The sequence below is a fragment of the Spermophilus citellus genome (assembly GCF_964194105.1).
Source record: "Spermophilus citellus genome assembly, chromosome: 10".
Classification (NCBI taxonomy): domain Eukaryota; kingdom Metazoa; phylum Chordata; class Mammalia; order Rodentia; family Sciuridae; genus Spermophilus; species Spermophilus citellus.
In genome coordinates this window covers 73,747,005-73,771,886 of record NC_138197.1, presented here as the reverse complement: position 1 = coordinate 73,771,886, position 24,882 = coordinate 73,747,005, and the positions used below count along the sequence as shown (strand labels likewise).

Sequence of the window (24,882 nt, the reverse complement as noted above, 5' to 3'; positions counted from 1 at the left end):
GACCCCGCCAGACACCCGGCCTCCAGCTGGGGCTGGGGAGAGGGGGTGGAGAGGTGCGGCCCCCCCACGCCCCTTTGGGGTGGGGGGCGCGGGCTCGGCGTCCCGAGGACCCAGGAATGCCCCCCCGCCAGCCCCCTCGGCCGGCGGGGGGAGGGCTCAGCCGGGAGTTTGGCAAACTCCTCCCCGCGTTGAGTCATTCGCCTCTGGGAGGTTTAGGAAGCGGCTCCGGGTCGGTGGCCCCAGGACAGGGAAGAGCTGGCGCTATGGGGAGCCGGACGCCAGGGTCCCCACTCCACGCGGCGCGACTGCGCTGGGGTCCCCGGCGCCGAGCCCAGCTGCCGCTGCTGCTGCCGCCCTTGCTCCCGCCGCTGCTGCTGCTGCTGCTGCTGCCGCCGCCACCCAGGGTCGGGGGCTTCAACTTAGACGCAGAGGCCCCAGCAGTGCTCTCTGGGCCCCCGGGCTCCTACTTCGGCTTCTCAGTAGAGTTTTACCGGCCAGGAACAGACGGGTGAGTGACGAGGGTGGGCGGCGGGATGGGGGTTGGGGGCCGCCTGGAGACTGGGGACGCGGCTGGGGTCTGGAGGGGACCCGAGCTTGAGTTTGAGGGCGGAGTTTGGAAGGACCTGGGCTGGAGTTGGGGGCCCACGCTAGAGTTGGGGGCCCGCGCTGGAGCAGGGAGGGAACCGTGGCGGGCGTGCAGGGGGGCCTGGAGTGTGGGAGAGATCAGTGGCGAGACATGTGTCGGGTGGGGAGAGGACACGAAGCTAGAAGCCGGAGGAGTCTGAGCAGGAGTCCCGAGGCCAGGAGACAGGAGAGCACATGAATGAGTAGCTGAGGGTCTTGGGCTGAGATCTGTGGGTTGCACGGGGACCGGGGGGCGGAAAGGGGGCGCGGAGGCCAGGAAGGGCTTTGGGGGGCACTGGCTAACCTCGGGATTCGTGGGGCATTGTGCAGAAAGAAAACGTTAGAAGCTGGATGAGCTCTGTGTAGTAAGAGTGGAGACAGAGGCGGAGGGGGTCGGAAGGTTAAATGGGGGCCAGCTTCATCCCTCCCCCTCACTCAGACTTGGGAAAGACCTGGGAAGGGGATGGCGGCTCCCTCCCCTTTCTCCACAGTCTTCTGCACCGCCTTCCACCCGCAATCTCTATTTAGACCGGGGTTTCCAAGAACCTGGGGAGAGTCCCGGGACCCTGGCACTGGGGGCGCTGGGGCTGGGGGCGGGCTCAGTCAAGGGCGGGTGCACGGATGTGTCGGGAGGGGTGTGTGTGCGCGCGTGAAGGGGGGTGGGCGGTTTCCCTCTTCCTTTAGCTCTTGGGAGGAAGAGAAAAGCTGATTTCCTGTAGCTTGTGGCTGAAGCTGAACTGAGACCAAAACTTCTGGGACTAGGGTAGGAAGCTGGGTAGATGCCGGCTCGCGCTGGCCAAAAGGTCCAGAAGCAAGGACTCAAAGACCCTGAAGTTCTCAAAAAAGGATTCTTATTACCAATTCCTCAGGGTGACAAGCAGACCCGGACCCTGAGTGCCTGGAAAATGGGGTGTCCACAGGCTTGGAAAAACCACAGTTAGAGCCAAAGTCATATTAGAACAAGGATTTTCTTTTTGCACTGGGGGTCTGGGAGGAGAGGAAAGTGACTGCTCCTGACTGGGCCAGGGACCCCCAGATGCCTGATCCTCCACTATGACTGGAGTAATCAGTCTGTTTCTCCTCCTGAGCTCTGAGTTTCCCACTGCTCACCACCCCTCTCATTCCCCAGGATCTAGGGTGTGATAGGACCTCTATCAGAGGTGAACTGTTTTTGCACATGATACCATTACCTGAGTTCTATCACTTTCTTTAATTTTTGGAGAAAAGGGGCTAATCTAGCTAATTCAATTGGGGAGGGAAGCAAACATCTCCTTTGTCTGGGGGACTTGGGCTGGGGAAAAAAAAAAAAAAGATTTTAGGCCCCAGCTGTTAGATCTGGGCTTTTCAAGGTCCCCACCCCACCTCCCTGGCCCCTTGCCCAAACCCCATTGCATCACCCTGGCCTGGAACCTCTGCCAGGCCTTGCCTCCCCAAGGCCCCCTCAAACTTCTTACCACAATCCTAATGGAATAGAGGAGGGTGGGAGGGAGGGAATGGGGTCTTCTTCACTGATCAGGGTTTTTAACCTTCCCCTGCCCTCCCCACCCCAATGCAAGAGTGTCATTTCCCTTTTAAAACATTCTTCTAAAACATCTGGATTTCACACACTCCTGGTCCCCTAGCTGTCTGTCTGGCCCCTGGCCCTGATCTTACAGTCCCTGAAGCCTTCTTCTAAAACAGGGCCCAGCATTCTCCTCCCTTCACCTCCCCTTCATCTCCCTTCCCAAGAGAACCCAGGTGTCCAGCTTACACTCCTCCCCCTCTCTTTTTCTCTGTGCAATACCCTCTTAGAGTAGCACTTGTAACATTCTGCCTCCTCTGTGACTTTCCTCCCACCACAGCTGGGCCTTTGACCTCCTCCCCTTCCCTTGAGACAACATAGCCCCTCATTTAGGACCACAGCCAGAGTGGAAGGACCTGAGTGTTCTTGGTCTCTCTTCTGCATCACCTTTCATGCAGTACAGTAAAATAGCATCAGAGGACAGGGAGAGCATCTCAGAGGTTGCATGGCAGGTAGGAGCAAAATGTGAAGTCAGGCAGTCCTGGGTATGAGTCCCTACCACTTCCCAGTTAAAGAACTGCCATGTGCAGTGGCACATGCCTGTAATCCCAGCAGCTGGAGGGTGGGCAGTCCTGAGGTAGGAGGATTGTGAGTTCAAAGCCAGCCTCAGCAATTGTGAGGTGCTATGCAACTCAGTGAGACCCTGTCTCTAAATAAAATACAAAATAGGGCTGAGGATGTGGCTCAGTGGTTGATGCCCTTGAGTTCAATCCCTGGTACCCCCATCACCACACACACAAAAAAAGAACTGTCATGTGTACCCAGGCATCATGGAACACACCCGTAATGCCAGCGACCAAAGAGGTTGAGGCAGGAGGATCGCAAATTCAAGGCCAGCCTGGGCAACCAAATAAGACCTTCAGCAATTTAGCAAGACCCTGCCTCAAAATAAAAAATAAAAAGGGCTGGAGTTAGTTCATAACCCACTTGAATCAAATTGTGAAATATGATATATTAAGAACTTTGTAATGTTTTGAACGACCAACAATAAAATAAAATAAAAAAAAAAAGGGCTGGAGCTATAGTTCAGTGGTAAAGTGCCCCTTGGGTTCAATCCACAGTACCAAAGGGGAAAAAAAAAGAACTGTCATGTAGAGCCAAGTTCTGTAAACCTTTGGAGCCTGATTTTCCCATAAACATCAGATGCCTAACTTATTCTAAGAACTAAAAGAGACAAAATATATGAGACACCTGGTCTACAGAGTGATCAGTACATGGGAGGCATGAGTTTTTTGGGTAGCTGATTTCTGTTATGGTTTTCTTCTCCCTCGCCACCGGCTTGTTCTTTGTTTATGTTTTCCTCCATTACCTGCTTTTAGTACTTGCTTGTAACCATGATAGTAATAAAAGTCCTTCACATTCCTGTAGCACTTTCATATCGATTTCTCCATTGGATTGTTACAAAAACCCTCGTGTGGAGTAGAGAAAGCATTATCGCCGCGTTTGATATATATAAAAACTGAGTTGTCAGGAGTCCTAGAAATTTAGAACTAGAAGTTAGTTTAGGGACCACTCAAGGGCAACCCATCACTTTATGGGAAGAGAATCTAAAACTTTAGAGGGACGCTACTTGGCCCAGGACACTTGAGAGCTTGAGAGGTAGACAGTCTGAGCCCAGCAAGTTGAGCTAAGCAGCCCAAGGCAGCTCTTCCCCCCAGCCAACCAGGCAAACTCCTTGTGAACCCCAGGCATATATTTGAGGTTTCGGAATAGGTGTCCCCCTCTGGTCTGGCCAGTGCTGGGCCCACAGGACCTATAGGAACTGGGCCCCGATCCACTTGCTGATCGCCACCTGACCTTGTCAGGCCATCAGAGTGAAACAGTAACTGAGTATTGAACGGGAACTGGTTAATCAGAAGCCTGCTATGGAGATAGTGGAGAAGGAGAGAGGAGGAGAAGAGGGGATAAATTGGCTCTGGTGTGGACCAGGACTCTGGCCTAGAAACCAGGATTCCTGGTTTCTGATTCTTATGCTAGGAGGAATTCTGAGTGACCCTGGACATATTATTTAACTTCTCTGTGACTTAGTTTACCCCCTCTTTCAAAGAGGTCACAGGCCTAGGTCAGCAGCTTTGGAACTTACGGAGCATCAGAACCAAGCTGGCCTCCCTTTGCAGCACCTCTGTGGGCATCTACACCAGTCAAAACCAGTGGGTGCTTCTGCAGTGTCTGTTGTGACAGTCTGTGTCTCCAAGGACTAAATCTAGAATCTCAGGGTTCTGGGCTTTGAAATAAATTATGGCAATTATTTCATCCCTTGGACTCAATTTTGGAAGTTTATCGGCCAAACTGCATTCCGTAAGGAATAATTAATGGGTTTTCTCACTTTTTATTAACCAACATCTACAGTTGCCAATCAGAACTTCTGACCAGCATGCGATATCATCTCCCCACAGGAGCTGATACAATTCTAGCCAAAAACAAATACACTAGAAGTTTTAATTAACTTGGGCTGCCTTATCAGTAAATGCATGATTTCCGTCAGGCTTTCTAAATATTGAAAACGGCCCAAGGACTCTCCATTGTTACCTTCTTGAACCCTTAAGAGGACCCAGCTTGTATGGGATTTAGGAAGCAGGAACCAGGAGAAGGGGAATAAGGACAAACTCACTTACATGGCATCCCAGGCTCTAGGTATCTCACTTAGCATGGGGGAAGGGGAGTGGGTGTTGAGTTGACCAGGGATGGCAGAGCAGCCAAGTCTTCAAGTACAAGCCATGGGCAGCATGGCAGGTCAGGATCTGTGTCTCATGCCTGCACACAGGTGTCCTGAACCTTCATGTAGTCAGGGTTTGTGGGCTTCACAAGCTTTGTAAAGCCTGTCTGTCACCTTCCAATCCTGTTAATCTCCAAGCTTCCTCCTCAGGCCATCCCAGGAGACTCAGGCTTAGCTCTTCCCCAGGAACAGTGGCTGTTAGAGAGAAATTGGGAGTGGGAACAGGGTCCCTGTCTTCGTGAGACTTATGCAGTAACCCAGAGAAAGAAGGACACAGTGTTGGTGTTACCCAGGCCCATGCTGAGCTAGGGTCTGACCTCAACTCCTGGACCCGGGTCCAGTGGTCTGTTTCCAGTTGGTGACCCTTTCTGATTTCTGGAGCCTAAGGGCTGTGACCAAGTTCTCTGAGGCAGCTCCTTTCCCAACCCTGAGGCAACACAACCTCTCAGGATCCCCAGCCTCACCTTGCAACTGACCTGGTTCCTGTGCCTTTGGAGTGGCCAGCTCCCACCCCCAACTGAAAGTAATGTCTGAGTGAGAGGGGTGGGGCCCAGCGGGTGGGAGACAAACGGAGAAGTGAGGACAGGAAGCTACAGGCAGTAAACATTTCCTGTCCCCAGGGTAACCAAAGCTGGAACCTCCCCTCTCCACTCCCCATAACTTCAGGAACTCCCTCTCTTCGGCCTCCCCTCTCCCATTCCTCTGGACCCTGCCTTCCCTCTCCTCCATTTTCATCTTCTGACCCTCATAGACCCCTTCCCCCACACATTTTAGTCCCCTCGGGCCTGCTCTCCCTGTGTTCCCATCTAGTATTCCTTTTGGACCTCAGCACTCCCCTATTCAATATAGCTGGTCCTCCTGGAAGACACCCCCAGCCTTTGTGACCTCTGCCCAATCCCCCTCTTGGGCCTGCTTTCCTACTGAAAAGGCTGAGGAAGACCCTCCAGTCCAGGGAGGAATGGCTATTGAGAGTGTTGAAAGATGAATGGGGACGGAAACCGAAAGAGACACCACAACCTAAACCAAGAGAGCCAGCACGAGGGACAAAAGGATGCAGAGATTGAAGAGTTGCCAGAGGCATATATAAGAGGACAGCAGGGACCAAGGCTTGTGGGGATGCCCAGGAGCCCAGACAAGTTGCCCAGGCTATGGGATGAAGTCCCCACAGAAGACCCTAGAGGAGAAAGCCAGGAGAGCTGTATGGAAGCCTTGGAGGCAAGGGACCTGGGGATGGCAGAGGTAGAGCTGAAGGTAGGAAGATTGTCTGGGACATTAACTATGAACAGCCCATGACATAGGACCCCTATCAGGGACCAACTTCTCTGGGGAGAACTGAGCCACCATGTGGAGAACACGGCTTGCAGTTGAGCTGAATTTGAATTCAGTCCTGTGGGGCTGGTATGTGAAAAGGGTTCAAGGGCTGAGACAGAAACCTAGCCAGGAAGGTGCTGTCCAGTGCAGGCTCCAGGGGGAGGGCAGACCCAGGCTCAGGGGAACAATCTGTCTCACCATCCTCCAGTTCCTCTCTCTGCTTCTACTGCCTGATTTCCAGGACTCACATTTTCCTCCTACACGCCCCAAGGCTGGGCAGCTGGACGCCTGGGTCTTGGCCCAGGGAAGCAATCTGGCTAGTGACAAGGAGTACAGTCTAGGTGAGAGAACTCAGGCTCCAGAGGAGTCTGGGGTTCCAGGACTGTGCATCTAATTTGTCCCTTTAAATTTTTTTTTCTTTTGATTCAGTTTTCAATCAGAGGCCACTTGTTGCATTTGATTATTATGTACCTTTTTTTTCCCCCTGGTCCTGGGAATCCAACCCAGAATCTATGCTGAGCATGCGCTCTACCACAGAGCTCTTCCTTCAGCTGGGCATCTAATCTTGGCAGGCAGATAGAGATGATAGAGAAACTGGGGTCTAAGCCCTTTGGCCCCCCTTCCCCTTCCTACAATTGACTCTGGTTCTTCCTTTCTTTATTAATAGGGGAAGGTAGGAGAGAGAGTGGTGGGAGGAGGGGAAGGGTTGGGTTAGTGACAGCAGCACATGGGGACCGCCTGACTCCAGCCTATGCCTCTGGCATCTGTGGCATCTTCTGAGATATAAATACAACCCAGGGGGCATCTACCCCACCCCCAGCCATCCCTGGCCCGGAGGCCTGGGTCCTTCCTGCCTTCAGAGACAGATCACGACCTAGGAGCCAACCTAAACTGCCTTTCCTTTCCCCTCCCCAGGGTCAGTGTGCTGGTGGGAGCACCCAAGGCCAACACCAGCCAGCCTGGAGTGCTGCAGGGTGGTGCCGTCTACTTCTGTCCTTGGGCTGCCAGCCCTGCACAGTGCACCCCAATCGAATTTGACAGCAAAGGTAGGCTGGTGCAGTTCAGGGAGAGATTGAAGGAGGGGTGAGACTGCAGCTGGGGGCGGGGCCTGGGTGGGGCCTGGAGCCAGGGGCGCATCCTGCCGCGCTTTGAGGCCACGCCCTCCCAGCGGCAGCTCTGGTGCTCCAGCTCCAAGCAGTGGCTCCCGATGGCACTAGCTCCACGTTCCCAGCCCAGCCCAGGGAGGGCGGGCATGATTCAGAAACATGTGGCTCTCATTTCCACTGAATCACCCACAACTCCTAGAAGCCAGGGCTATAACACAGACAAAGACAGGGAGAGTCTCACACACTATTCAGTTCCTTTAACTAAGCATTGACTAAGTGATAGTGCATGCCAGGCACTGTGCTCCTGCTGCAGAATTGGAAGATGATTCAGCCACTGCCCTCACGTTGCTCAAAGTCCTGAGGCCCAGAGATGGATGGAAGGCAGCCACAGACTGACAGCTAATACTCAGAGCACTTGCTCTGTACCAGGCACTGTTGTGACCACTCGCATAATATTAACTCACTTAATCCTCCCAACAACTGTATGAAGTATTATTGTCCCCATTGTACAAGTGAGGAGACAGTTTAAATCACTTGTCCAAGGTCATACAGCTAGTAAATGGTGCAGCAAGGATATGAACTGCAGCAGTCTATCTCCAGAGATAGACTTGGGTGAGGGGAAAGGAAGAGAACATATAGCAGTAAAAGACTCTCCTTGTATATGTGAGGCCCTAAATGTGAACCCGGCTCTGCAAAAAAAAAAAAAAAAAAAAAAAAAAAAGGATGGGGAGGAGGCCAAGTGCAGGTGAAACTCTGTCTCAAAAAATAAGATGGGTGGGGGGCTGGGGATGTGGCTCAGGCGGTAACGCGCTCGCCTGGCATGCGTGCGGCCCGGGTTCGATCCTCAGCACCACATACCAACAAAGATGTTGTGTCTGCCGAGAACTGAAAAATAAAATTAAAAAAAAAATAAATAAATAAATAAGGGCTGGGGATGTGGCTCAAGCGGTAGCGCGCTCGCCTGGCATGCGTGCGGCCCGGGTTCGATCCTCAGCACCACATACCAACAAAGATGTTGTGTCCGCCGAGAACTAAAAAAAATTAAATAAATATTAAAAAAAAAATAAGATGGGGTTGTGGCTCAGCGGTAGAGCTCTCACCTAGCACGTGTGAGCTCTGGGTTCGATCCTCAGCACCACATAAAAATAAATATAGGGCTGGGGATATGGATCAAGCGGTGCAGCGCGCTCACCTGGCATGCGTGCGGCCCGGGTTCCTTCCTCAGCACCACATACCAACAAAGATGTTGTGTCCGCCGAGAACTAAAAAATAAATATTAAAAAAATTATAAATAAATAAATATACACAGAATAAAGGTATTGTGTACAATTAAAAAATAAATATTTTTTTAAGTAAAAAGAGCTGGGGCTGTAGCTCAGTGATAGAATACCCCTGGATTCAACCCCCAGTACCACTAAAAGGAAAAAAAAAAAAAAAAGCAAACTTGAAAAGTTGGAGACAGGGCTGGGGATCAGTGATGGAGCACTTGCCCAGCATGTGTGAGGCACAGGTTTGTTTCTCAGCACCACATATAAATAAATAAAATAAAGGTCTATTGACAACTAAAAAAGTATTTAAAAAAAAAAGTTGGAAACAGTGGGGTTAAGAATCATGAAACAAGGGCTGGGGATGTGGCTCAAGTGGTAGCGCGCTCGCCTGGCATGCGTGCGGCCCGGGTTCGAGCCTCAGCACCACATACCAACAAAGATGTTGTGTCCGCCGAGAACTAAAAAATAAATATTAAAAATTCTCTCTCACTCTCTCTCCTCTCTCACTCTCTCTTTAAAAAAAAAAAAAAAGAATCATGAAACAAGACTGTTTTGTTCCTGTTGTGTTGTTTTGTTTTTTGCAATGCTGGTATGGAACTCAAAGCTTTGTGCATGCTAGGCACGTGTGCTGCCACTAAGCTATACCACCAGTCCCTAAACAGACTGATTTTTAAAAATTTTTTTTATTTTTTAGTTGTTGATGGACCTTTATTTTATTTTATTATTCAGATGTGGTGCTGGGAATCAAGCTCAGTGCCTCACGTGTACGAGGCAAGTACTCTATGCTGAGTTACAGCTCCAGCCCCAACAGATTGATTTTTAAAAGCCTAAAAGAAACCAGGCATGGTACTACACCCCTGTAATCCCAGCTACTCTGAAGATTGAGGCAGGAGGATCCCAAATTGGAGGACAACCTAGGCAACTTAGTGAAGCCCTGTCTCAGAATAAAAAAATAAAAAGGGCTGGGGATATAGCTCAGTGAATTCAATCTCCAATACCCCCAAAAAAGTCTACATGATAAAAATCAGAAGAATAAGAAAGGCCGGGCACAATAGTAATCCCAGCAGCTCAGGAGGCCGAGGCAGGAGAATCACGAGTTCAAAGCCAGCCTCATCAAAAGCAAGGAGCTAAGCAACTCAGTGGGACCCTATCTCTAAATAAAATTCAAAATAGGGCTGAGGATTGGATCAGTGGTCAAGTGCCTCTGAGTTCAATCCCCGGTGCCAAAAAAAAAAAAAAAAAAAAAAGAATAAGAAAGGTGGTCATATAGAGAGCAGAGATTGGGTTTAGAGGAATGTCAAGAAAGATTGTGAGGAGGATCCTGTTAGAGACATAGGCCCAGGTACAGACCAAGAAGTGCAGCCATACTTACACCCTGGGTTTGGGGAAAGCCAGTCTCCCTATCACCTTCCTGCCTCACCCCACTGCAAATATCCTGTCTCAGCTGGGGGAGGAAGCTGGGGGACCCTGGGGAGGCAACTCTAGAAACCCCTGTGTGAGGTGTGTGTGTGTGTGTGTGTGTGTGTGTGTAAGAGGGCTGAGTCTGCACACAACATAAGCTAAAGATTCTTCTCCGCTTACCCTCTCCCAGTAAGTCATGGGAGCTCAGGGCTTGAAAGTGCTGGGCATCCCCAGCCGAGGGCAGGGGCTGCCCTGGAGCTCAATAGCTTAAGACCCAGCAAGACTTCCCTTTCTCACCTCCCCAAGGCTCCCGGATGCTGGAGTCCTCACTGTCCAGTACAGAGGGAGAGGAGCCTGTGGAATATAAGTCCTTGCAGTGGTTTGGAGCGACCGTTCGAGCCCATGGCTCCTCCATCTTGGTGAGGGGCCAGAGGACCTGGTGTGACAGCTGGGGGAGAGGTGGTGGTGGAGTAAGGCCAGGCCTGGAGGGAGGGAGGAAGGCCCTTACTGGACTAAACCTAAAGCCCCCTCCTGGTCCTCGCAGGCATGTGCTCCACTGTACAGCTGGCGCACAGAGAAGGAGCCACTGAGTGACCCTGTGGGCACCTGCTACCTCTCCACAGACAACTTCACCCGCATTCTGGAGTATGCACCCTGCCGCTCAGGTAGGGGTGAGGGAAGACCTGTGTGCCAACTCCGCCATCTCCATGAGAATTTCTCCTGTGCTCAGGGCTGACTCCCCACAGCCCCCCAACTCAGCCTGTGCGCCTTGACCCAGCCTGAGGCCCTTCCCCTGGCTCCCTCCCCTCTCCTTCCCGTCTGTATGGGGCTTGCTCTCATCGCCATCTCCCCTCACAGATTTCAGCTGGGCAGCAGGGCAGGGTTACTGCCAAGGGGGCTTCAGTGCCGAGTTCACCAAGGTGAGAGGGTGCGCTGGAGAAAGGGGTGGTGGGCAGTGGACCCCGAGGTCAGGATCAGATGTTGGACTCACCTCCCTTCCCCACAGACCGGCCGTGTGGTCCTGGGTGGACCAGGGAGCTATTTCTGGCAAGGTAAGTCCTTTCTCTAGTCCATTCGAGGCCCCTGGTGCTGGTCCTATCCCCACTCCAGCCTAGAGTCTCTAGTCCTCCCTGCCTCTGTCTCCTCGCCCCTGCCAGTCCTCCTTTTTCCATCACCCTCTACACGCTTCCCTTCCACGATCCACACATGGAATCCTACCTGGCCAGCCTCCACAGTCCCCTCAGCCACCCGCCCTCCATCCATCCCCTCCACACCACCCTTCCCCAGGCCAGATCCTGTCTGCCACTCAGCAGCAGATTTCGGAGTCCTATTACCCAGAGTACCTGATCAACCTGGTTCAGGGGCAGCTGCAGACGCGACAGGCCAGCTCCATCTATGATGACAGTTACCTGGGTGAGTGAGCAGGTGGGGAGGGGATGGCAGGGGGAGCACTCAAGGGCCCTGTCCTCCCCTACACCCTTGCTTCCCTTCTCCTGCTCAGGTACCCCCAGCCCCTCTGCTGCACTTGTTGGGTGCAGACTGACCATGAAGGCCCAGCAGGGGAGGGGAAGGGATTAAGGGTGGGTCAGGGCAGAGGAGTCCCAAAGCATAAATGCTAACATTCACCCACCCTGTCCCCCAGGATACTCTGTGGCTGTGGGTGAATTCAGTGGTGATGACACAGAAGGTGAGTGTGTCCCCAGGATGGGCCAAGGTGGGGGGAAATAGGGGCCCCAGAATTCTAACATTCACCATCTGCTCCTCCCCTTCCCCTGCCTCAGCCCACAACTCTGCCTTCTCTTCACAGACTTTGTCGCTGGTGTGCCCAAAGGGAACCTCACCTATGGCTACGTAAGACCCGGCCGCCCCCCCCCCCCCCCCCCCCCCGGCTGGCTAAGCACAAAGAACCATGCTCAGCAGTTTGCGAGGGCTTAAAAAGTGGGCCAGAACACCACGGGCTTTAGAGTCAGACCTGGGTTCAAGTTCTGGCAACTACTCTGGATAAATTATTCTGTTTTTATTCACATCCTGCTCCCTGCTTAACCTCTCTAAGCCTCATTCTTCTCTGTATAATGGGATAATAATAGTTCTGACCTCACAAGGCTCTTATATGGGTGAAATGAGATAACGCATGTGAAAGTACTTAGTGAATTGTTAGGCAGGGTACAACGGGCAGCTGTTATTATTAGACCAGGACAAGTGCCTGTACAGATAAGAATGCCATAGGCCGTCATTCAATGAACAGCCTGTATTGAGGGGAGGGAAGAGACAAGAAAATGAAGAAGACATCACACCCCATCTCATAAGATGCTTCTAATCAAGTACATGAGATAAGACACACATAATTCTCTTCTGGGGTGGAGCCCCTCAATGCAGCAGACACTGTCCATTCTTGATGCTGTTCTTCACAACAAGTCTATGCTGTAGATGTTATCATTCACATTTTACACATGACAAAACTGGAGTTCTAAGAAATCAAGTAAATTGCTTAAGCTCACCCAGCTAATGAATGGCTGGAAAGAAATTTAAAACCAGGTCTAGCTGGACACAGTGGTGCATGCCTGTAATCCCAGCTACTCCGGAGGCTGAGGCAGGAGGATTGCAAGTTTGAGATTGGTCTTGGCAACTTATTAAGAACCTGTCTCAAAAAAAATAAAAATGACTGGACATGTGGCTCTGAGTTAGAGCACCCCTGGACTCAATCCCCAATACCACACACACACACACCACACACACACAATGGGTCTATCTTTTTCCAAAGTCAACATACTTTCTGCACTAACGATAAATTTCAGAAAACCAGTCAAGGTGACGTAACAGTAAAGAGCAAATAATAATTTCATTCTAGAGATGGGGTGGAGATTCAGCAGAGATGAGATGAGAGGACATCTTTGGAAGGAGCATGAAGGAGACAGGAAAAAAAGGAAAAAGAAAAATGTCAAGATAGTTTAGCAATTTCATGGGCTGATTGAGGAGGAGGAGAATAAGGAAAGATTGAGGAGAAAACAAACAAACAGGTAAGATAGGACCAGATTCTCCAGTGCCTTGGTGAACCAGGCAAGAAGCTGAGAGTGGGCAGTAGATACAGTGACCATCTTCAACTCACTCTAGGGCAGTCAGCCAGTCCTACTGCACTGTGGATGAAAGTGAGAGCAGGAGGCCAGGAGACTGGCTGTCCAGTATTTTGGGAGGAAGGCACACACCTGAGTCACTGCAGCAAGAGTAGAGAAGAGCAGGATCCAAGAGACTGGGAAGGCCAGTTACTAAGGGGAATATAGGAGAAGCATGAGTATGTTTGGGGGGAGCTAGAGGATGAGAGATGACTTAGGTTTTAAACATCTTGGGTTTGAGGCCCCAGTGTGCATTCAGTCATAGTTACAACCGTCTACTACTCGCCAAGCACTATTTTTGGTTCTGGGGCGAAAGCAAAGAACAAAACTAAGCTCCTGTCCCCACTGATGTGCTACTCACTATTCTAGTGGTAGAGAAGGACCACAGACAGAAAAATGTGAAATCTGTCAGTAGTTGGTAAGTGCCCACAGGCAGAGCCACCCGGCATAGAGATGGAAATGGGAGAGCAAAGCTCATGAAGGAGTTAGGGGCCATTAGTGTATGTCTGAGGAATGCCTGCTTTCAGGCACCCTGTACCCATTTGTCCTTCAATTGTGAGGCGTTCAGGAATAATGGGCCTATCCCTTCACCCCCAGGTCACCATCCTTAATGGATCAGATATCCGATCTCTCTACAACTTCTCAGGGGAACAGGTAAGGACACTCCCCACCCCCACACTGGCTTGTCTCACTGCCAGCCAAGCCTCAACCCTGACCCAATAACATCAAACTCCCCGCCTCCTGGCAGCCTCTGGACTGTCCCTTAATCCTGGTTATTGACCCCACATTCTGATCTCATGCTGCCCCTTTATCCTGCCCCTCCCCCAGATGGCCTCCTACTTTGGCTATGCGGTGGCTGCCACTGACGTCAATGGAGATGGGTGAGTAGTGGGAAGGGCACACCATGGTGCCCTGACTAGATCCTGGAGGGAAGAGTGGGGCTGGGATGGACTGCAAGCAGTGTTTTTCCAGGGCTTTTTCTCTCGCTCATGGTTGTGTTCCCCTTGCTCAGGAACACGGACAGAGCTGAGAGCTAAATTGGAGACCTCAGGTCTCCTGGTGGTTAGGAAAGAGCCTGGGGACCCAGGATGTCTGGATTTCTGGCACTAGGATGGGAGGGGAGTGGCAAGACAGGGTATCAGGATGACTGGATCTTCTCTTCCCCAGGCTGGATGACCTACTAGTGGGGGCACCCCTACTCATGGAGCGGACAGCTGATGGGCGGCCTCAGGAGGTGGGCAGAGTGTATGTATACCTGCAGCACCTGGCTGGCATAGAGCCCACACCCACCATTACCCTCACTGGCCATGATGAATTTGGCAGATTTGGCAGCTCCTTGACCCCCTTGGGGGACCTGGACCAGGATGGCTACAATGGTAAGTAAAATGGTTTCAGAGCACTAAGGATGAGTTGGGGGCCTCAGTTAGGAGGGGTTAATTGGGAGGGTGTTCTTCAGCTAAGACACCAAATGCCCTGTGATTTTCCAAGGAGGGGTGTAGACTTTAATTCCAATGTCTGGATCTTGAGGTTTGATGGAGGAGTAGGGATGGACTATAGGGGTTGACAGATGAGAAAAAATAGGATACTGGGTACTGAGGTCTATTGGTAGAAATTTGGACCCCTGGATTCCTGGCCTGCTGACTGATTTATGTTGTGTGTCTTGCAGATGTGGCCATTGGGGCTCCCTTTGGTGGGGAAACCCAGCAGGGGGTAGTTTTTGTATTCCCTGGGGGCCCAGGGGGACTGGGCTCTAAGCCTTCCCAGATTCTGCAGCCCCTGTGGGCAACTGGCCATGCCCCAAACTTCTTTGGCTTTGCTCTTCGAGGAGGCCGAGACCTGGATGGCAACGGATACCCTGGTGAGTTTTACCTGAGGCCCCTTCCCAATTCCCTGGTCACAAACCCCTACCAACTTCTCTTCCTAAGCTTCCAGATGCAGTTGTGGGATGCTGCCACAAGATGGCGCTGTTCCCTCACTCAACCTCGGAGCAATGACACTAGAGGTGGTTAGCAAGAAAAGATCCTGATTTGGGGATTGCTATAAGGGGTGGTTTCTTGACTTTTTGCAGATCTGATTGTGGGGTCCTTTGGTGTGGACAAGGCTGTTGTATACAGGTACGAACTCTAAGGGGGGACAGCAGCCTGGTAAACTGGGAACTGGGAATTTCTCCTTAGAGCTAAATTATGAAAATTTCTCCTTAGAGCTAAATTATGAAAATTATAGACCAGGTGCAGTGGTGCAGGCCTATAATCCCAGTGACTCAAGAGGCTGAGGCAGGAGAATCACAAGTTCCAGGCCAGCCTCAGCAACTTATCAATTCCCTGTCTCAAAACGGAAAATAAAAAGGACTGGTACCTTTGATTTCCAGCAACTTGGTAGGCTAAGGCAGGAGGACTTGAAGATTGCAAGTTCAGGCAAGCCTCTGCAATTTAGTGAGACCCTGTCTCAAAACAAAAAGGACTGGGGATGTAGCTCAGTGGTATAGCGCCCCTGGGTTCAATCAGAGCACCTTAAAACAATTTTTAAAGAGTTGGAGAAGCCCAGTGTGGTGGCTCATCCCAGCAAGTTGATAGGCTGAGGCAGGAAAGTCACAAGTTCCAGGCCAGCCTCAGCAATTTAGTGAGGCCCTAAGCAACTTAGTAAGACCTTGTCTCAAAATTAGGGGAAAAAAAAAAACATAAAAAAGGGGGCTAGGGATATGGTTCAGTGTCCCCAGTACCTCCTCCCACAAAAAAGGGCTGGAAATGTAGCCCAGTCGTAGAGACTCCTGGGTTCAATCCCCAGTATCACCAAAGTAGAAAGGAAAATCACTCTAGGGGACACTAGCATTCTGGGGCTTGGGCACAGGTTTCAGAGGAGCCTTAATTCTATTTGTCCCATACCCACCCTTGCAGGGGTCGCCCCATCGTGTCTGCCAGTGCCTCCCTCACCATCTTCCCCGCCATGTTCAACCCAGAAGAACGCAGCTGCAGCTTGGAAGGGAACCCTGTAGCCTGGTGAGCTGAGTCTAGGAGGTTGCAGAGATCTGTGCCTGGGACCTAGGATGGGAGACCAATCTGACTTAGGAAGGGGACGGTGGGGGTGTTCTACCCAGGGTCTGCCCAGAGGTGGGAGCAGAGAGGATGCCTGTATCAGTGTGTTCACCAGCTTTCTCCTTGGTCTTTCTCCAGTATCAACCTTAGCTTCTGCCTCAATGCTTCTGGAAAACATGTCCCCAACTCCATTGGTGAGAAGACTGCCTGGGTCTCTCAGGCCCTAGGGTGGGATGTCGGGGCTGGAGACCGGGTACCTCCTTTCTCTCTGAGTGGACCAGGAGGGAGAGGTAGATCCTCATAACTTATTAGTCCCGGGGTACAGGCTTTACAGTGGAGCTCCAGCTGGACTGGCAGAAGCAGAAGGGAGGGGTACGGCGGGCACTCTTTCTGGCCTCCAGACAGGCAACACTGACCCAGATACTGCTCATCCAGAATGGGGCCCGGGAGGACTGCAGAGAGATGAAGATCTACCTCAGGGTATGGCCCTGGGGGTGGGTGTAGACTGGTCAGGGAGGGGTACCACATGGAACTGAGGCCCCTTCTGGAGGAAGACATTGGGAAAGTTCCTCGAAGGGCTTGGGGCTCGTGGGGAGGGGGTCTGGCTGAGGAAGGGAGGCCTCTCTGTTTGAGGAGCTGAGAACCGGGCTGCCAGGGACTCTGAAATAGTTAGAACAGTCAGACTTGGGTCCCTGAGTGGGAAATAAGAGGCTAAGAAGCCAGGCTGCCAAGTCCCCGGATACCCCCTGACCCTGAGAACTCTCTCCCCGGCCCCAGAATGAGTCAGAATTCCGAGATAAACTCTCCCCCATTCACATCGCCCTCAACTTCTCCTTGGACCCTCAAGCCCCCGTGGACAGCCATGGCCTCCGGCCCGTCCTACATTACCAGAGCAAGAGCCGGATAGAAGATAAGGTGAGGACCAGGAAGGGAGGGGGCCTAGGAGGACAGAGGCCTGGGCACAAGGGGCTAAGGCCCTGGGGAGTGGGGAGCCTGTAGCCCAGGAACAGTAGGAACTCCCCATCTTAAGGGTGTCCTGCTCTCCAGGCTCAGATCTTGCTGGACTGTGGAGAAGACAACATCTGTGTGCCTGACCTACAGCTGGAAGTATTTGGGTATGTGGGGGCTGACAACAAGCTAGGGTGTTCCAGATGTCTTACCACCTGGAAAAGTAGAATAGGGACATAGGAAAAGTAGATCTTGAGAAGGTACTGAACTTCTCTGAGCTTCAACTGCTTCATTTGTGTAGTGAGAATAACAGCATTTATTCCTCTGACTTTTTAGTTTGGGGTTTTGTGTGTGTGTGTGGTGTGTGTGTGTGTGTGTGTGTGTATGCATGTGTGTGTGTGTGTGAATGCACGTGCATTACTAGGGATCAAACCCAGGCCCTCGCACAATAGGCAAGGAATCTGTCACTGAATTATACCCCCAGCCCCTCTCTGAGTTTTTGGAGATGAAAACGTGATCATTACATAAAGCATGAAACCTAGAGCCCACTGTAGAGTCGGAACTCAGTTAATGGTGTCTATTGCTACTTTATTTTTGTTGTTATTGTTATTATTACCCATTGTCCTGGTTTGAGAATTAATTCTAGTGTTTCTTCTCCTTGTTCCCTCTCCAGGGAGCAGAACCACGTGTACCTAGGTGACAAGAATGCCCTGAACCTGACTTTCCATGCCCAGAATGTGGGTGAGGGAGGTGCCTATGAGGCTGAGCTTCGGGTCACAGCCCCTCCAGAGGCTGAGTACTCAGGACTTGTCAGACACCCAGGGGTGAGAGGGGATTCTCAAGCGGGGATTGGGGGGAACACCAGGGGAGCACCCAAACCTGACCTGTGCCCACCCCCACCTCCAGAACTTCTCCAGCCTGAGCTGTGACTACTCTACTGTGAACCAAAGCCGCCTGCTGGTGTGCGACCTAGGCAACCCCATGAAGGCAGGAGCCAGTGTAAGTTGGAGACAGAATAGGATTGGGCAGGAGGGAGAGAGGACCACTGGACAGTGACCAGCATGTTCAGAACATAACCAAGGCATGGGGAAAGAGGGTTGGGATTGGAGCAACACAAACGCACTATGGAACTGCCCCTTTGTCCTCCCTGTCCCACAGCTCTGGGGTGGCCTTCGGTTCACCGTCCCTCACCTACAAGACACAAAGAAAACCATCCAGTTTGACTTCCAGATCCTCAGGTAGGGGGTGGGTTGGGCAGGGAGGAGGGAGGCTGGTGTAGGAGGCCAAGCCCTTGGGGGTCAGGGAATCCCCACTGGCCAGGCTCCAGCACCACCTGTCTTGCCTCCATCCACAGCAAGAATCTCAACAACTCACAGAGCGATGTGGTCTCCTTCCAGCTCTCTGTTGAGGCTCAGGCCCAGGTCTCCCTTAATGGGTCAGTATCCAGGCAAATGGGAACCTACTAGGAGGGGTGACAGGCTCAAGGGGAAGGATGCGCATGGGGTCCCTTCCACCCTCCTCTAAACCACCCTACTCCTTAGTGTCTCCAAGCCTGAGGCTGTGTTCTTCCCAGTAAGTGACTGGCATCCCCGAGACCAGCCTCAGAAGGAGGGGGACGTGGGCCCCGCCGTCCACCATGTCTATGAGGTGAGGAGAGCTGGTAGGCTGGCCAGGGGAGAGGGGTGGAGGGTGGGCCAGAGTGAATGACTGAAAGGAGGAACTAGCATGAGTGACGGTGGCTGGGACCAGAGTGAGGAAGACGGGAGGGTAGAACGAGTGACTGCAGTGGGTGGAGAGAGGCCGCCAGAGTCTAGATGGCTGCTGAGTGACTTAAGTAGAAAGGAGAGATGGAGTGTGGCCCCCCCAGTGTGGACTGAGGAGGATGAGGTTTTCATCTCTGCCCTTGGCCCCTCCTTGTCCCCTGAGATGGGAGCCTACAACAGGGTACACTGGGGCCATGGTGACCAGGTCTCAAGTGAGGCAGAAGCTTTGCTATCCCTCTCACGGTAACTGTGCTCTCCCCCCTCAGCTCATCAACCTGGGCCCCAGCACCATCAGCCGGGGAGTGCTGGAGCTCAGCTGTCCCCAGGCCCAGGAAGGTCAGCCGTTCCTCTACGTGACCAAGGTCGCTGGAGTTAGCAACTGCACCAGCAGATACCCACCTAACCCTGAGGGCCTGGAGGTAAAGGGCCTGGACACTGGCTTGGGGGCAGGTTCAAAGGTCCAGGGCTAAGGGGCTAGGAAAGGTCTTTGGGATCTGGAAAAGGCAACAAGAATGTGCCTATAGCTGGGACTGAGGGAAAGGGTCAGAACACACAGATACCTCAAAGGCCTGGGAGGCATCTTTCTTCCTGAACTATCCTTTCCTATTTCTTTCTCTTTTTTTTTTTAATATGTATTTTTTAGTTGTAGTTGGAAACAATACCTTTATTTATTTATTTTTATGTGGTCCTCAGGATCAAATCCAGGGCCTCGCACGTGCTAGGCGAGCGCTCTGTCGCTGAGCCACAACCCCAGCCCCCCTTTCCTACTTCTTGACACACTTGTAAGGCCAAGATTTGTGCTGCCTCCTCCAGGAAGTCTTCAGACCTGTTTCTCTGGGCGCCAGTGCCTGTTTTATAGTGTACCTACCTACTCAAACATTTAATTGAATGAGTATCTAAACTGAGCACTATTAGGCTCAGAAAAAACCTACAGTAAACAAAACTGACAGGATCCCCATGGAGCTTGTGTTCTAGTGGAGGCTGATAAACAATGGAAAATTAAGCCAGGCACAGTGGCGCACACCTGTAATCCAGTTACTCTGGAGGCTGAGGCCAGAGGATCCCAAGCCTGGGCAATTTAGCAGGACCCTGTCTCAAAAAAAAAAAAAAAAAAAAAAGTGCTTGGGATGTAGCTCAGGTGTAGAATGCCTCTAGGCTTAATCCCAGTGCCCACCCCACACACACACACATACTGAAAAGAGAAAAATTAGGTAGATGTGGTAGCACATGCCTATAATCCCAGAGACTTGGCAGGCTGAAGCAGAAGGAACCCAAGTTTGAGGCCAGCCTCAGCTACTTAGTGAGACCCTGTCTCAAAATAAAGTATTAAAAAAGTTCTGGGGAGGGTCTGGGGTTGTGGCTCAGTGGTAGAGCGCTTACCTCACACGTGTAAGGCACTGGGTTCAATTTTCAGTAATGCATATAAATAAATAAAATAAAGGTCCATCAACAACTGAAAAAATATTTAAAAAATAAGTTCTGGGGATGTAGCTCAATGCTTAAGTGCCCTGGGTTCGATTCCTAGTACAAAAAAAAAAAAATTAATTAACAGGTATTAAAAGCAATGGAAGTACAGGGCTAATGTGTGTGGGGAGATGAGACTGTCTAAACTGACTCATGGGAGAAAGCTGTTAGAGAGGTAATAGTTAAATAGAGGCCTGAATGACAAGAACGAAACTACCCCTGGGACTCAGGGAAGAGTGAGCGTTGCAAACAGGTAGCAACAAGGACCTGATGACTGATTTATACATCTCTTCCATGTAAATTCCGAAAACCAAGTTTTACTTATTTCCATTTTTCATCACTGCCCTTGCCTGGTGCCTGGCACAGGGGAGTTGGTTGGCTGGGTGGATGGGTAAAGAGATAAGCAGGTTGAAGCTGCACCTGGCACCAGGCACAGGCCGACTTAAATGCTGTGATGTGATGAGGCAGAGAGGCAGCTAAGGGTCTCTTTCTTCTTCCAGCTGGATCCCGAGGGTTCCCAACACCACCTGCAGAGAAGAGAGGCTCCAGGTAGGAGCCCTGCCTCCTCCGGGCCGCGGGTCCTGGTAAGTGATACTGGAAATGAGGTCCGAGCCCGAGTACTGAATACCTGTTGGGCTGTCAGAACCACCAGAAGGGCAGAATTCCAGATCCACACCTCTTCCTTCCCAGAAATGCCCAGAGGCTGAATGTTTCAGGCTGCGCTGCGAGGTTGGTCCACTGCTCCGGCAAGAGAGCCGAAGTCTACAGCTGCATTTCCGAGTCTGGGCCAAGACCTTTCTGCAGGTGAGGGAGCCTTACCTCAGCCCTGACCTCTGACCCTCAGATCTACCCAGATTGACCCCAACCTTTCCTACAGGACTAGCCTCCTCTCCTTGGTGAATGGACTTGGTACTCCAGTCCCCCTCCCTCACCCTTGTCTAGACCAGGCTGTGTCCTTGGCGCCACCTTGTGGCCACAGCAGAAGCAACCACTGGAGAGAGCTGGAAAAGGAGACCAGTGTGCAAAGTTGTGATAGAAAAACAGAAAGATGGAGATGAGTGCAGAATGGATCAGGCAAGAAGATGTAGGAATAGTAAGAACAGCCATTTATGGAGCACACATTGTTAGCCACGCTGTCCTGGGTGTTAATCCACGTAAATGATTTTTTAAAATATTTTTTTTTATTTAACAGGTAGTCAGTCATACATTATTTAGTTATAATTATTCAATTCCACATTTATTACCTCATATAAGAAATATCAGGAAAGAATTAGTCCCAAATAGGGAAAGATCACAGCCTGGGCCAGACCCCAGAGAAGAAGCCTATGTCTCTAGATCCCAAGAGGCGCTACCCTGATCACCTTTCCCCACCCACAGAAGGAGCACCAATCGTTCAGCCTGCAGTGTGAAGCTGTGTTTGAAGCCCTGAAAATGCCCTATCGAATCCTACCCCAGCAACTACCCCAAAAGAAACTTCAGGTGAGTCCAGAGCCAGAGGTCGAGGCCAAAAAAAGACAGGGCTCAGAGTCCTTGTTATTTTAACAGCTATTTGCTGAACATCTGTTATGTGCTAGGAACTGTACAGGTGCCAGATACAGTAATAAGCAGGATACATATGGTACCTTTGCTCCGGGAATTCACAGCCTTGTAGGCAGTGACAGTAGAGTGTGACAGGTGTCAGGGTATTCATGAAACCACATCATATGAACACCTGAAACTAGTCTTGCAGGATCAGGGAGGTCTTCCTGGAAGAAGTGGTGTGCAAGCTGAGATGTGAAGTTACTAACCAGGCTAACCCTGTAGAAAAGGAAGATCCTAGGGGGAGGGAACCTCGGATATGAAAGCCCTTAATTAAAAGACAATAGTATACATTTTAGGAACTTACATCTTTTAAGTTCAGAAAGCTGTTAGCACTAAATGAGAGGTGGGAGCTGTTAGCACTAAATGAGAGTGAGGGCCAACTGTATCTGTAGGAAGAATTTCTGGGTCTCAGTGACATCACCTGGCTTGTTCCCCAGGTGGCCACAGCCGTGCAGTGGATCAAGGCAGAAGGCAACAATGGCGTCCCACTGTGGATTATTATCCTCGCCATCCTTTTCGGCCTCCTGCTCCTAGGTCTGCTCATCTACGTCCTCTACAAGGTCAGCCACATCCTGCCCATGATTTGGCCACCATCTCATCAGGCTCTGCCCTTGACTCAGCACAATCCCAAGCATCCACCTCCAGATCAATTTTCTAGTCATATGCCTCCACCTCTGCCCTGGCAGTTTGCATCCCATTCTGTCCCTTCCTATAGGATCCCTCCCTTCACGCTAGAGCCCCTAGCTTAGAAAGATTTCTCTTATCTCAAGATGATTAGTTTGCCCCATATTTGCAAAATCAATGTAAGCCACAGATGGCAGGCACTTGGCATTCATGCTGTTACTCCTAAAATCCGGGGCAGCCATCATTAATTGATCACATCCTAGCAGTGGCCTAGACTCCTCAAGGGGCAGCCACTAGTAAGCAGTAATACTTGGCACTCGAGTTTAAATCTGTTTGCCCTTCCCAACTTAACTGGACAGTACTGGGGACTGAACCCAGGGGCGCTCTACCACTGAGCTACATCCCCAGCCCTTTTTTTTTCACTATTTTTTATTTTTGAGACTGGGTCTCACTAAATTACCAAGGCTGCCCTTGAACCTGTGATCTTCCTGCCTCAGCCTCCTGGGTAGCTGGGATTATAGGCATGTGCCACCATGTCTAGCTTCACTGGGGGCTTTTTGGGGGGGCGGTGTTAGGGATTGAACCCAGGCTCTTCTGCATGCAAGGCAAGCACTCTACCAACTGAGCTGTATCCCCAGCACCTTACTGGGGGCATTATTAAGGAATTAGCAGAATATTCCCCACATACTAAAACATCACCAATTTTGACCCTTCTGTGCCCATTGAAGCTCTGGGAGTAGTCTCAGCCTGAATTCACAGGCCCCTTTTGCAGCATGGGGAGATTCTTTCTCATTTCCTCTTGACATAAGAGCTGGGGAGAAATGGTAGAACCTAAACTCTACCTCCTTTCCCCTTCATCAGCTTGGATTCTTCAAACGCTCCCTCCCATATGGCACGGCCATGGAAAAAGCTCAGCTCAAGCCTCCAGCCACCTCTGATGCCTGAGTCCTCCTGATCCCAGATTCCTGATCCTGAAGATCCAGTCCCCCTCCCTCAGTCTGCTGATGACAGGGAGGGGACTGGGCACTTCCTGAAGGTGCTGAGGGCCAGGGAGAAGCTCCTCTCCTTAGCCCAGAGACATACTTGAAGGGCCAGAGCCGGGGGAGGGGGATGAGAAGCTGGGGATCCTCCCCACCCCATGCACTGTGAAGGACCCTCGTTTACACATGCCCTCTCATGGATGGGGGAACTCAGATCCAGGGACAGAGGCCCAGCCTCTCCACAGCCTTTGCATTTTGGAGTTTCCTGAAAACAACTTGGAACCATAACTAGGGAATCCAGTCGTGGTTATTGGGCCAGACGTGCCGTCAGGACTTCCTGTCCAGCCTCAGCCTGCAAAGATATGCCATCGGTCTTGCCAGAGATGCCAAGGAAGCCCCAGCTAAAAATCTGGGACCTGAGGAGTGAGACCTGGCAGCTGTGACAGCCCCCACCCTGGTGGGCCAACAAGGAACACTAACCGTAGAAGGTGCCCTAGGACCAGCTCAGGACAGATCCCAAAGGTCCATGCTGGCCCACAACCCAGCTCCAGGGGGGAATCAGAACTCCACGGAGCCAGATCCAGTCTGGGGCATGGGGTTGATCTGGAACCCAGACACAGGCATTGGCAACCTAACCCAGGCAGATCCAGAACTGCAGTTGGGTCTGCTCCAGACCTGGGCCTAGAGGCCCAATTCACCCTGACTTGGGAGATGTCAGGAATTGCCCAGGACCCTGAAGAGGCCATGGTGGCAACAGATCTGGAACCTCAGCCTGGCCAGATGCAGGCCCTGTCAGTCCCCAGAGAAAGGGGAGCTGGGCTCCTGCAAGATTTGGGTTCTGCCCACCAGCTGCACTGACGCTGCCCCTCCTCTCCCTACCCATCCCTCCCCTCCCCTCTCCTCCCCTCAGCTCCTGACACCCCGGACTTATTTAAACTATGTTGCAAGTGCAATAAACCCAACCCACTGCCCCCCAAACCAGAACTGCAATCTGTGACCTCCTACCTCACTCTTTCCAAACCCATCCTGGAACCAGACCTCTTGGCAAGAAGGAGATCCCTGTCTGGTGACTTCTGTCCACAGAGCTGGGAGTATGCCCCCGGGAACTTCTCTTAGTTGAAAGAGACAATGGAAGGAGAGAAGGGAGGAAATGGTTTGGGTTTGAGGATTAGGGGAGAGTGCAAGGGGCAGGTCCAAGTAGAAGGTGGAGGGAGATAGTGCAGAAGACTCACCTGGTCTTCCCTTAAATCAGTAATGAAATGGGAGGGGAAATCCAGAGAACTAAATTGGAAGAAAGCTATTAACACAAAAAAAGAAACTGAAGCCCAGAGAGTTTATGTAACTTGCCCAAGGTCACACAGAGCAAAGTCAAACCCAGCCTTGTCAGACTGTG

General features: G+C 51.5%; 1 protein-coding gene across 2 annotated transcripts; it reads left to right on the top strand.

Moving 5' to 3' along the window:
- ITGA5 (integrin subunit alpha 5) lies at positions 1–24,467 on the top strand. 2 transcript variants are annotated; one of them, XM_081309442.1, is made up of 30 exons: positions 4–508; positions 7,128–7,258; positions 10,294–10,406; positions 10,532–10,652; positions 10,846–10,907; positions 10,994–11,039; positions 11,275–11,400; positions 11,630–11,674; positions 11,795–11,838; positions 13,695–13,751; positions 13,926–13,978; positions 14,265–14,473; positions 14,764–14,955; positions 15,166–15,211; positions 15,992–16,093; positions 16,268–16,323; positions 16,455–16,609; positions 16,907–17,044; positions 17,177–17,244; positions 17,751–17,901; positions 17,984–18,076; positions 18,236–18,315; positions 18,432–18,512; positions 18,619–18,724; positions 19,107–19,259; positions 20,805–20,888; positions 20,995–21,108; positions 21,682–21,783; positions 22,323–22,445; positions 23,371–24,467. In XM_081309442.1, exons 1-30 carry the CDS (start codon positions 117–119, stop codon positions 23,452–23,454), a joined length of 3,327 nt encoding a protein of 1,108 aa, XP_081165568.1. In that variant the 5' UTR covers positions 4–116; the 3' UTR covers positions 23,455–24,467. The 2 variants fall into 2 exon arrangements, with proteins under 2 accessions (XP_081165569.1, XP_081165568.1); XM_081309443.1 differs by lacking the exon at positions 14,764–14,955 and having other exon boundaries at positions 1–508.
- Positions 24,468–24,882: the final 415 nt, after the last annotated feature.